Source organism: Oryctolagus cuniculus, chromosome 2 (genome assembly GCF_964237555.1).
Source record: "Oryctolagus cuniculus chromosome 2, mOryCun1.1, whole genome shotgun sequence".
NCBI lineage: Eukaryota > Metazoa > Chordata > Mammalia > Lagomorpha > Leporidae > Oryctolagus > Oryctolagus cuniculus.
Genome location: NC_091433.1, coordinates 110566159 through 110579495, shown reverse-complemented (window position 1 = coordinate 110579495; position 13337 = coordinate 110566159). Strand labels below are relative to the sequence as shown.

The window sequence follows — 13337 nt, the reverse complement described above, 5'->3', positions numbered from 1 at the left end:
ATAGCCACAATGGCTAGGGCTGGAGCTGCATCTAGGTCTCCCACATTGGTGCAGCGGCACAAACACTTGGGCCATCTTCTGCTGCTTCTCCCAGGCACATTAGCAGGGAGCTGGATTGGAAGTAGAGCAGCCAGACATGAACTGCTGCCCATACTGGATGCCAACAGCACAGGCAGAGGCTATACCTGCTATGCCACAGCTCTGGTCCCAAAATATGACTTTCTGAGGACCAGTTACTGAAAGGTTGAAAAACATTTTTATTAAAAAAAAATTAAAGTTCACACATAAGGGCACACTGTTCTGGTTTTTTAGCACTAGTAAATTTAACTTTGGGGGAAAGGCTGGCACGGCTGTCAACATACAGAAGGAGAGTGAGTGCTGCATCTTTTTCTTCTCCCTCAGCAGTTAGGTTTAATCCTGACAAAAGTCCATCAGCCTGCATTAGCATGATTCTACAACCACTCACTGTTGATGTACTCAATGCAGCATACTGTTTTTTTTTTTTTTTTAAAGATTTTATTTAGCTTAATTGAAAGGCAGAGTTACAGAAAGATACAGAGAGAATCTTCCATCTGCTGGTTCACTCCCCAAATGGCTGCAATGGCTGGAGTTGGGCCAGGCTGAATCTGGGAGCCCGAATCTCCATGCACGTCTCCCCATGGGGGCAAGGGTCCAAGTACATGGGCCATCTTCCTCTGCTTTCCCAGGGGCAATAGCAGGGAGCCAGATAGGAAGTGGAGCAGCTGGGACTTGAACCAGTACCCATAGGGGATGCTAGAATCACAGGCAGCAGCTTTACTTATTACGCCACTAATGCTGGGCCCAGCACGCTGCTTCTTAATTCGTTAACTCATTTCTGAAGTATTATTTTTTTTCTGCATCTACCATTGTTCTCTCTCAAAGTCTACAAGGACAAGAAAATACTCTAACTGCTCCGAAATGATTTGTGAATAAGTTCCCTTTTAAGTAGTCTGAGTAACAAATGGACACATGATATACTAAACATATGAAGGAAAAGATATATAACTAAAAAATAAAACCAAAAAATGCATGGATTCCAAAAATTTTTGTACTCAAATAAACTTAGCATATTTCTCCCTTAAGTTTGAGAGGTTGAGACACAAAACAGATACAGAGCTTCCTATCAGTCCCCAGATGCCTACAATGGCCAGGGCTGGGCTGGAACCAAAGCTGAGAATTGCAGGTGCAATCTGGGTCTCTCACATGGGTGGCAAGGAACCAATTATAGGAGCCATCACCATTGCTTCCCTGGGCCTACATCAGCAGGAAGCTAGAATCAGGGGCTGGAGGCAGGTATCAAACCTAGCTATTGTGATACAGGACACACCTGGAAGTCTTAACCACTAGGCTACACACATGCTCCAAAGATAAAGTTTTCTGTTAATTCCATTTCTCATGACCTTTTTCAAGTAGCCTTGTATATTCCCCCAAACAGTAGCTAATTTATATCTGATAACATGGGGGTGCTTGGAGATGCTGATGCCGCTGGGACCAATAAAGCTGCACTCACTTTATGGTGATCATTCTCAAGAGCAATCCAGAGCTCCCAGGCATCTCAGAGATCCTTGCACGTACCCACAGTGTCAAAACTATTTTCACAGTAAGAATGACAGACAGTACTGCCTTTTTTACTGTGACGTTTCTGCAATGGTCAGTGCAAGCAGTGGAGGGCAAAACAGCTGACCCAACAGCCTAAGCCAAGGCAGTGGTGCCCAGGCCCCTCATAGCTACTGTATGCTTTACTACCAAGCACTTGCAGTGGAAAAGAGAAAAACGGCCTTGATAAAGCAGTAATAAATACTATTTTATTAAATCTCAACCCTGCTGAACACGTTTCAACAATCTATGTGAGAAGGGCCGGTGCTGTGGTGTAGTGGGTAAAGCACTGCCTGCAGTGCTGGCATCCCTTATGGGCGCCGGTTCAAGTCCTGGCTGCTCCACTTCTGATCCAGCTCTCTGCTATGGCCTGGGAAAGCAGTAGAAGATGGCCCAAGTCCTTGGGCCCCTGCACCTGCGTGGGAAACCAGGAAGAAGTTCCTGGCTCCTGGCTTCAGATTGGCCCAGCTCTGGCTGTTGCAGCCAACTGGGGAGTGAACCATCGGATGGAAGATCTCTCTCTCTCTGTGCGTCTCCTCTCTCTAACTCTGACTTCCAAATAATAAATGAACCTTTAAAAAATAAAAATAATCTATGTGAGAAAGTGGGAAGGCTACCATGCTCCCTTAAGAAGCTCCTAGAGATGTAAGTTGAACTAACTGAACATCATTCACGTCTGAGAGAATGACGGACAGTCACGCTCAGACTTGGATATTTAGCAGACATTTTCATAAAAACGAGGGAGTCTGTCCCCTGAAGGGGAATAACCGAATTATTTGTTGCTAATGGTAAAATATAAGCTTTAGAGCAAAATTTAGAATTCTGGATAACTTGTATCCTCTCTCGTGAGTTTCAAATTTTCTGATGGGACTGGTGGTTGGACTAATGAGCATGATTTTCTGGATGTTGTGAATGAATTGGATCAACGTGTGTAAGGTCTGCCTATCTCTGTAAAGCAGCAGCTTTCAAGTGACTGATGGATAATGTTATAACTAAAAAAGCAACTAAGGGGCCCAGTGCCGAGGTGTAGTGGGTAAAGCCACTGCCTGCATCCCATGTGAGTGCCAGTTCAAGTCCTGGCCGATCCTCTTCTGATCCAGCTTTCTGCTGTAGCCTGGGAAAGCAGCGGAGGATGGCCCAAGTCCTTGGGCCCCTGCATCCACATGAGAGACCTGGAAGAAGTTCCTGGCTGCTGGCTCAGATTGGCCATTTAGGGAGTGAACCAGAGGAAGGAAGACCTCTCTCTCTGCCTCTGTAACTCTTTCAAATAAATAAATCTTAAAACAAACAACTAAGATACTCCTTCTTTTCTATCAAGTCAGTTTCCAAGTCTGTATCAGTTCAGATTTCCATCACATACTTAAACCAGAACAATGGATCAGCAGGGGTTGAATGCTGAAGGGGATGTGAGAATCCACCTGTCCATTAAGCAAGAGAGTCATTCAAAAGATTTCCAGAAATGTAAAATAATTCAGTGTTCTTGAGAAAGAAATACTTTTTAAAGTATAGCTAGTTTTCATTTTTTGTTACTTGTGTTAAAAGGAATAGGTTATTTTAAATGAATTACATCAATATTTTCAAGATTTCTGTTTTAATTTCTAATACACCTCTCTGGGGTCCTTAGTAATTTTAACCCTATCTTTAGGAGACTTGAGACCAAACATTTTCAGAAGCACAGCTCTACAGCACTGTAGGGAACTAGGACAGAATGTATCCTAAGCTTACCCCTGGACTGCCTCCATTTCTTATCACGGTACTTTACACCTTGCAAACACTACTCACAGTCACGGACTCAAAAGAGGTTCAGGGCAAGCTACTTTGATATGTTCTCACTTATAAAAGCAGAGTGAAGGAAAGTTCCGGTTTTGAGCACTCTAGGTAACCTCCAGGAACAGTTTGTTATATTGGCATTTTGTAGATGGGAAAAGCAAGGCACAAAGAGACCCCCAAGAGAAAGGCAGGAGACTAAAATGCATTAACTGTCTGAACTTCAGTCTAGTGGTTTAGTCATTGTTCAAGAGAAAAAAAAATACAACAGTGAAAACTACAAGAAAGTAATTTTTGGGCTTAAACACAGGCTTATAAAAACTATTCTAAAAGATGTTTGGCGAATGCATGCCTTACAGGTTAAAACACAAAGCTATGGGAAAGAGCACAATGTTTCAAGAACTCCAGGACACCGAGTTTGCTGAGGTTGGTTAGCGGCTGTTACGATGGTAAGGACCAGCTGAACCTGGGGTCGACAGACTGGGCCAGTATGCAGGGGCGTCAGTGCTCTTCCTGAGTGACACGCCTACTCCACACCAGCGCCTCGCGTGACAGGCAGTGCACAGTGGTTACAGAGAAGAGTTTGGTTCCTAGAACCAACCGGCTTATGTATATATTTTGAACCCAAGAATACCAGTTGAATGAAAGTCATGCACGCTATTCTGCTAAGTAGGAATACAGTCAGTTGTGAGTCAGGTTCCTGGGGTTTACAGTTAGAAAGTATCCAGAGAGAAGACTGAGTTTAATACTTTCATGGCTAATAAAAATAAGTTTTTTATTAGTATACACCTCACCTGTATACTCTCACAACCTCTGGTAGCTATGATTATAAACCTTCCTGGCTGACTACAAATGCTCGCAAGCAGGAACCTTCTGTTCAGTGTGCCTCACCTTGATCTAAATCTCACCCACCCTTCTCTGTCTCTAAGATAATCACTGGACTGCTCTGACTTCTCCAGGAACTTTGCTCTTCAGCCAAACGTCAGGGCAGTCAATAGTTTCGTTCAGGTTGGTTTTGATCATTTCTATAATTGTTTTAGTATGAAGTCTGAATACTTACACTGTTTCTGTAGACTTGGAATTCCAGTGTTTTCAAATCTATCTTTGCCACTTTACTCAAGTTAAACCTAAAATTAAAATGCACATATATTTCCTTCATAAACAGCATCATAATAACAGAGAATTAAATTTGTGCTTTATTTTCAAATTGTCTTCTGGCAGATTTTGAGATCAATATTATCAGATTAATAAATTAAAGGCCACAACTTGTAATTAATATATTGTTCACTTTTTTAAAGTAAAAAAAAATGGGAAGGCTCCACTGATTTTCTCTCTTCAAATCACTCAGGAGGGAGTTCCACACTATTTTTCTTCCCTTAAATTGAAAGCTTTTCTAGATGCTTAACATAACATCAGCTTCGCCCTCCAGTACCTTCTCTCTACTTGAGAGGTCCAGAATCTTTTTAGGTTCAATCTATGATTGTATTGGCTTCACTGAAGTTTCAAGTGTGCAGAATGATCATTTGATACCATACATACCATTATCTCAAGCAGTGCTTACCTTGACACTAACTTGTCTACAAAGACTGAAGGGTTGGAATAGAAAGCCAGAGGAGTAAACTGAACATAGACAGGCACATCTGCAGGATTTTCTAAAGTAATCTCTTCTTCCTGGAAGTAATGAAACATGAAGTAAAAGATTTCTACAGAAAAAAGCAACAGTAACTTACAAACTGATTCTTAAGACCAGCATTACTCTGAATACTTACTGAAGAACAGTTGGTATTGGTCAGTGGAAATTTCAAGTGCCGGGGAGAGCTGAGTATGGAAGGCCAGGAGAGCTCAGCAGTAACTTTGGATACGATATTTTTCTGAAGGTCTGTATTGACTTCAAATATAGCACTCAGTCTAGAAAAACGATTTATAAGTAGCGGTATCAACATGAAATGTTTGAATTTTCTGAACACAACAAATTCTCTTAAGGCTTATGTAACTGAGAAATTCTATTCTGACGCTGAAAAAACCACAGGTTTATTTGCTCTAACATTCATTGTACTCTGTTTTTAATGCTATGTGAAGATGTCTCTGTTTTGGCACAGAGTTGCCAAAATCATGTATCACTAATCACCTGTATTATTTTGGACTGTATATGTAAAGGATGACAAATCTTATGAACAGCTTCAGTAGCATTAGTTTGCAATCCTGTTAAATGTTGAAAAACCCTGAAAAGCATAAACCCAATAAGAAAACCTGGACTCTTACCCAGGCATATACAAAGAACAAAGGATCTTATGGAGGTCCTAAAGGATCCTACATGACCAGGAGAAGGGTGCTAAGAGTCACAACTGAGTTAGCAGAGCAGCGGCTGTGCTGTTTGGCAGATGGCCTTTCTCCCCTCTATAAAAACAAAAGCCACCCTCACATACAAGGAAGGCATCAGTCGAAGAGGCAAAGTACCTAAGGGTTTTGAGCAGACATGCCAAGTCTTCAGCAGCAATCAGGACCTCATCTGAGTATTTCCCTACTGACGAGTGTTTATTAGCCAGTTGTTTGGAACTCAGAATGCATTCCCCAAGGAAACATTATAAAAGGGACCAAGGTCCCTGGGAGCAAACACTGAAGATTATTTTAGTCTTCATACTACTGGATTGTGATACTCTAACATCAGTAAGCACAGGTTTTGTAAGATCCATAGCAGAAATCCTTTGTATCACACACACTGACAAGGTAACACAAAGGGAAAAGTGCCACATTCACTGTGGACTTGGTGGCACAGGGCAGACACACTGGGATGCAGGCACACAGAGGGAGGCAGGCAGGCGTCTTGGAGTGAGGGGTGGGGAGAGGGCGGTGAAGAGGTTCCCCAGCAGTTGAGCTTGGGCAGCACTTCAAGCCACTCACTCCTAACTGGATACTGGCAGGCGGAGCTCGCCTGTACTTTATGATGTCCACTGTGGAAACGCGTGGTACAAAGCAAAGGTTTAATAAGAACTCGCTTGGCAAGTCCATCTGGGTAAGCTGCTCTATACTTGTTTTAACCATTTTAAGGAGAAAACTTTACAGCAGAGTTCAGGTAACAATTGCTGAGATTCAACAACCAGTGTTGGTCTGGAAGGTCTGGAGACTAACACAGCCAGTCACCAGTTACCCAATCAGCCAAATGAGAAGCGCAGTTTTCATCAGCTGTCACACCATCATCATTCTAGTCAAATTCTTTTCTGAAGTAGGTGGAAAGATTAGATTTCTATACTACCAAATACCGCTCTGCTTTCGCACCCAGGGCAGTGCTGATTTGTCACTGGCACATTTCCCACCTGCCATGACACACGAGCAGCCCATGTGCAGCGGGCCTGGCATGCCCCTACCAGCTCAGCACTCAGAAAGGGAGGGGGAGTTCTTTCCACAAGGGGCAAATAGACACTCGTTCTCCTAAGGTGGGGATAAACCTAGAAAACGGTTTCCTTGCCTGTCACAGAGGTCAGTGGTAGATTAAAACTCTCTTTCTTATGCAAATGGATGTGATTAAGGTGAACACTGCAGTCATCCTACATTAAGACAACTTCAAATAGTTTCTTTGACTCTAAGGAAGTATCTAAGGCACTGGAGAAAAGAGAAAAATGGTAGTGGGTATATTTCTGAGCAATATACAATTAAAATGGCAAGTTAGGATGCCTCATAATAACTTTCTTGGATATACTTTCTCAGCTATAAATATAAACTAAAATAACCTAATATAAGACTAGTGTTAAGATTTAGAAAACACGTCGACTGAGATGTTTCAAATGTGGAAAGATAGCTGAGGTATTTAAAACAAAGCCACTCACCTATGACCTGAACTCTCCTTTATTCCCATCCATGCTTTGAACAGGCTTTGATGCAAATCCCAGTCAGCATCCCACATATCTTCTTGCATGGCTACCCCTGGCTGTACTTTGGGTTCAGCTAAAACAAGGAAACACATGTTATGACAGACCTGGCCCTACATCTACATCCACTTACCAAACTCCTTCCGGTGATTTCTATACCAAGAGACCGGGATGGACTTTACAAAGTGCAACCTTGTATTAAAAGGGTATTTGTGGGAGGGAAGGCATGAGAGAAAGCAAGATAACTTACACTTGGACAGAAAAGGCAAGCCAACATAGCAGTGATCCCCACATTGCAGTCCAGGGTCAAAATAGATGTTTGCAATCTACAAAGAGGCACAGGAGAACCATGAATCCCACGTGCATGGGCGGTCACAATAACAAAATAGGAATTTACTGAAATTCAAAAATATAACATTTCCAAACCTTTGATTTCTTTCCGGGCTCCAAGTCTTCCTTATTACCCCGCAATCGCTTGTAGTAAAACCGTACGTCCTCCGACAGAGATCGGATCTGCTGTATCTTCACCTTCTGTGAGAAGGAGTTCATGATGTTTAAACTCTGATGAACTATCTTCCCCTGAAGGAAGGAAACAAAGAAACTCATGAGCATATGGCTGAATTTTCTCAAGATCACATATAGAGCTGACAAGCATACTGTAGGAAATTAAAGCCCACAAGACACTGGAATTCTCAGCTGTTGATAATCTCTAAATTTGAAATCAAGAGCCCAAAGCACTCATATAAAAACTAAGAGGATAAATTTTTACAATGTTGTGAAAATGAATTGAAGTAAAAATGTCCACAGAGTCATTTGAAGATGCCACTAAGGAACGAACAAAAATAAGTTTAGTTAAACAGAATTTTTTTTTCAGTCTGTTAAGTAAGGTTTGCTTATTCTATGGCAAGGGCACCCTGAAATGACTAAATTCTAAAATCTAAACCCAAACGATAAAAAAGTATTTTCTTTGTGAAAGAGAGTACCATTTGAGTGATCAAAAAGCAGTCAGACATCTTTGAAAAATATGGATTATCAAATATCTTATTAAAACAGCAAACAGATTAAACTTTCATAACCAATGACTTCTCTCGCTAGGTACTAATTTTAAATAAAAATGAAAATGATGAAGAACCCTCTGTAAGACTATATCATAATCTTTTACTTTCCTTTGGACGAATACAGAATCTTATCTTTTTGTACACATGATCCCAACCTACCTGGAATTTCTAAAATGATAAACCTTTAAAATATCTGCTATTCAAAATGCAGAAGCTAAGAGAGTACACGGGAAGAATAGTCACCCCCATTTCACAGCCCTGTGAGAACAGAACACCCGAGCACGAGGCAGACGCCGTCGCAGTGGGAACAGCACCAGAGCAGCACGCACAGGTGGTGCCTCTGGCAGTCACCCGAGCTCGAGCACCTGTGAGGACTACATCCCTCGCAGGCGTGCGGCGGTGCCAATCAAAAGAGGCGTGCACATAGACGTCCCTTCTGTAATTCTATTCAAGTACTAAGTAAGAAACTGTATGTTACGTAAATGTTTATTCTGAGACATCATTGTCAGCTCTAGTATTCTCCATCTGATAAACAGATTTTACAGAATCTGGTTATACAAAGTTGATCTGTAACTCTGGCAGATATCTGGTTCTGAAAGCCATTAAAAGACATCTGAAAAATTAATGTGAAGCAGTTCAAAACCAACACAAATGCTTTCTCATTTACTCCACGCATGGGACTTCTCACTCTGACATATCTGCTGTCTTCTAAGTGAACTACTCCCTTCCAGGATTTGAGCATTTAGGAGTCACTGACTGAGAGGGTAAACAGAGGAACTAAGTTCTTATGCGTGAATAATGGTGTCAAGAGTTTGGTAACTCAGTACACAGTGGAATGACAGGAAGGTGAACATTTAAAGACCCAAGGAGCTGATGTCATGTCAGAACATGGCTACAGAATGATGGACACAATCTAAAACCGTGAGTACTTTGTGGTGTAGGACGAAAATTAATTTTTATTGAGCTAGGAAAAGATTATGAGCCAACAATTATGCTAAGCCTTTTGTGCGCATTACTTATTTAATTTTTTGGACAATTCTACAAGTATTGGTATTTTTGATTGTCCACATTTTACATGAGGAGGCAAAGGAATAGAGAAGTCTAAGTGAGCTGTTTGAAGTCATAAATCCATTCACTGGTAGTGCTAGAATAGAAGTCCACAATGCTCTGGTCATTCCATAACCCTTTGATATCCAGTCCCCTAGTAGCTGCTACAATCTTTTTTTTTTTTTTTTTTTTAAGATTTATGTATTTATTTAAAAGGTAGAGTTGCAGAGAGAGAGAGAGAGAGAGAAATTTTCTATCTGCTGGCTCACTATCCAAATGGCTGGAACGGAGTGGACCAGTCCTAAGCCAGGAGCTTCATTCAGTGTTGCACCTCCCTGGCAGGACGCTGCCCACCTGTGACTCTGGCATCCCATATGGGTGTCAGTTCATGTTCAATCCAGCTCCCTGTTAATGACCTGAGAAGGCAGCAGAGGATGGCCCAAGTGCTTGGGCCCCTACACCCACGTAGGAAGACTGGGAGGAAGCTCTTGGCTTCTGGCTTCAGCCAGGCTCAGCCTTGGCCCGTTGTGGCCACTTAGGGAGTGAGCCAGTGAATGGAAGACTCGTCTCTCTCTCTCCCCCTCTCTGTATACTCTGCCTCTTAAATAAATAAATCTTAAAAAAAAAAAGGAGTTAAAGACTGAACACTTAAATGTGCCGCATCTAATAACTCAGAATTTGTATTTTAACGAGATAAATTTTAAGTTTCATTTTTATCATGTACAGCGTTAAGATTTTGCAACACCCTGTTTCTCCTGTCACAGAGCAGCAGATACATCTACATTCGCCCAGTATGTCCTGAATTAGCTGCCCCACATCCCTGTAGAGGCACTACCTTTTCCCAATTTTCCACTGCTTTCCTCCTTGCTCTCCAGGCTCAAACCCTGGACCATTGTTTTGACTCCTCTATGTCCCCATCGCCCCAGACTTGCTTCAATCTGTGGGCCCTCTTCAGAACACTTAAGCACATTGCAAATGTATGAGCCGACTCTTCCCTGTGCTCCTCCTCTACCGCTTTGTTCCTCTCCTCTCCTAGATGACGGCCACCGGGGAGAGAAGATCCCTCAACCCCTTTCTAAAGGATTGCAGCGTCAGTGCGGAGGTCAATCTGTAAGGAAATATGTAGGGCACAATCTGAGGTCTGCTACAAGCAGTAATTTCCAAAGTACTCCAGGACCACATATGAAACAACTACTATTGTCTAGAGGGGCCCAGAAACCTTCAGACGTCCTTGGGCTCAATGATCTAGCACTGGGTTTAAAATTTTTTTAGCCATATTTAAATTACAAAGTAATTGAAAAGATACCAATTCAGTCCTTAAATGAAGAGGTCAGAAATAAGGTGTATGTTTCTCATAGCCAACTTCATGTTACAAACACACACAGTTACTGTGGGTGGCAGGGACCCACTACTGTCTCTGAGGGTGTGCATTAGCAGGAAGCTAGAGTCAGGATATGGAGCCAGGTATCAAACTCAGGTACTCCAATGTGGAATGTGAGTATCTCAACTGCTACGCTAAATGCCTGTCCCTAGACAGAAAACTTTCTGAGGGAAGAGACTGTATTATGTCTTTTTTTTAAATTTTATTATTATTATTATTATTTTTGACAGGCAGAGTGGACAGTGTGAGAGAAAGACAGAGAGAAAGGTCTTCCTTTACTGTTGGTTCACCCTCCAATGGCCACTGTGGCCGGTGCGCTGCGGCCGGCCCACCGCGCTGATCTGAAGCCAGGAGCCAGGTACTTCTCCTGGTCTCCCATGGGGTGCAGGGCCCAAGCACTTGGGCCATCCTCCACTGCACTCCCGGGCCACAGCAGAGAGCTGGACAGGAAGAGGAGCGACCGGGACAGAACTGGCACCCCGACCGGGACTAGAACCCGGGGTGCTGGCGTCTCAGGCGGAAGATTAGCCTAGTGAGCTGCGGTGCTGGCCTGTATTATGTCTTATTCTTCTTTACTTCTTCTAAAACATTGGAATGTCTTATCTTATAATAAACAATAAAGAATAACTGACTTTACCACTTAATTCTAGAAAGACAGCAGTAAAAGCAATAGGAAAAAGAAAGAAAAAAATAAATCTAGAAATGAACTGTCTTACTGGAAAACAAGGAGGAAGAACCATGTGCTTAGGGAAGCAGGTCAGGGAACCCACGGCGATCACAGCCTTCACAGGGATTGTCAGGATCTGTGGAGGGAAGCAGCAGACACCATGAAATGACGATTACTGCATTACTTTTTGGGATTAAAAAATTCACTTTGGGACTTCTGCTAGCAAGAATCAACTCAAAACCAATAATAAATTCAACCATAGATGCTTTTAATTTGTCCAATGTACTCCATAAAATGGAATGAAATATAATAAACTGCAGTGCCTTCTCAATTACCCAATAAAAACAGGGAAGTAAGACTAAACAATGGGGAAGCAGCAAAGACAGAATTTTCAAACTACAAGGATTTAAAAGGAAAGTCAAATTATACTGTTAGAACAAGGGATGGAAAATTCATTTTCTAGAGTTATACGGTCAGTTCTCTATTGTTTGCATACAGAAACAGACTTTAATTTCATTTAAAAATGAGTCAAATATTTAGTGTCAGAATCCCAAATCACACATCATTAGTAACTCACAAAGATACTTCCTTAGAATATTTTCTCTTATTTTTATCCATATTAAAATCTTTTCTTAATTCTGAAATTCTGTACTTGGAGGAAATTAATTTGACATTCTCCCAACAAGTAACTTATTATTAAGAGACCAATTCTGTTAAATAAAGATCTACTTATTCATTTGAAAGGCAAATATACATAGACACATATGTGTATATATGTATATATATAGAGTGTATATGTGTGTGTGTGTATATATATATATAGAGAGAGAGAGAGAGAGGGAGGGAGGGAGAGAGGGAGATCTTTCATAGTACGGTTCACTCCTCAAACGGTTCTAACAACCAGGGCTGTGCCAGCCCGAAACCAGGAGTCTGGAACTCCATCTGGATTGCCCATGTGGGTGGCAGGGGCCCAAGCACTGTGCCATCTTCCATTGTTTTCCTAGGCATATTAGCAGAGAGCTGGACAAGAAGTAGAGCAGCTGGGACTCAAACCGATCCTCCCATGGGATGCCAGCACGGCAGGTGGTGGTTTAACCCACTGAGCCACAATGCTGGCCCCTGACCAGTTCTATTTATTTTGCAATTAGATTTTTTTTATGTGAGGATTGCATGTGCTCAAAACATGGATGAAGATAGGGTAATATTTTGTTGAATTTAGCAGTGCTTGACTTTTAAATATTAAAAATATTTACATTTGGCAAAAATATATCTATTTAAAGTTTTACTGCATGCAGCACTAACCCCAGACAGTCTTGAGCAAGCTTAATCATCTTTTCTGACCTCTGACATGAATGACTCACATAAACACAAACCTAAAAACTCAAATCAAGACGTGGTTTCCTGATTTTACTCTCCTTTTTAGAAATGTTACAAAAGAGTGTATTTATGATCGCGTTGACAATCAGAGACATGCAAGCCAGGAAATCAGGCAGCCTGTGTAAGGCCATGACCAGCTGTAAGCACGTTTCTAACAGAGCAGTTCTGAATGTGCTAATGGCATTTTTCTGAAGTTGTTTTTTTTTTTAGTTATGAGGTTTGTGTTTTATCAGAAATCTAAGAGCTAGGGAGCATCAATCTTCTGTGAACTATTTGCAAAAGCTCAGTTTTTAAGGTATGAAACTGATAAATTATCACTTTATGAGTAAACGTAAGCTTTCTGTTTCTACTTAGAAAAAACCCCACATACAAGAATCCCCATAAAGTCCTTACCTCATAGTCTGTTGTTATCTGTATGGCTCCATCATGGATCCCTTCTAGTTTTTTTGCAGTAAGTTTGACTCTGAACACTGCAAAATAGCCTGAAGCTAATATTACCTGTATGAAATGACATCATTCATTAGTCTTGTTAGTTGCAGTTTCTTATTAAAATGAAA

General features: G+C 41.5%; 1 protein-coding gene across 3 annotated transcripts in view; it reads right to left on the bottom strand.

Moving 5' to 3' along the window:
- Positions 1-13337, bottom strand: part of TMEM131 (transmembrane protein 131) — a 169090-nt gene that overhangs the window by 35433 nt on the left and 120320 nt on the right. For all 3 annotated transcript variants that reach the window (XM_017339810.3, XM_002710001.5, XM_051835664.2), the window contains exons 18-25: positions 13174-13278; positions 11453-11539; positions 7677-7829; positions 7501-7576; positions 7209-7326; positions 5154-5292; positions 4946-5055; positions 4445-4511 (exon numbers count right to left, since the gene is read on the bottom strand). In XM_017339810.3, the coding sequence (XP_017195299.2) occupies positions 4445-4511; positions 4946-5055; positions 5154-5292; positions 7209-7326; positions 7501-7576; positions 7677-7829; positions 11453-11539; positions 13174-13278 (855 nt within the window). The remainder of the gene's footprint in view (positions 1-4444; positions 4512-4945; positions 5056-5153; positions 5293-7208; positions 7327-7500; positions 7577-7676; positions 7830-11452; positions 11540-13173; positions 13279-13337) is intronic.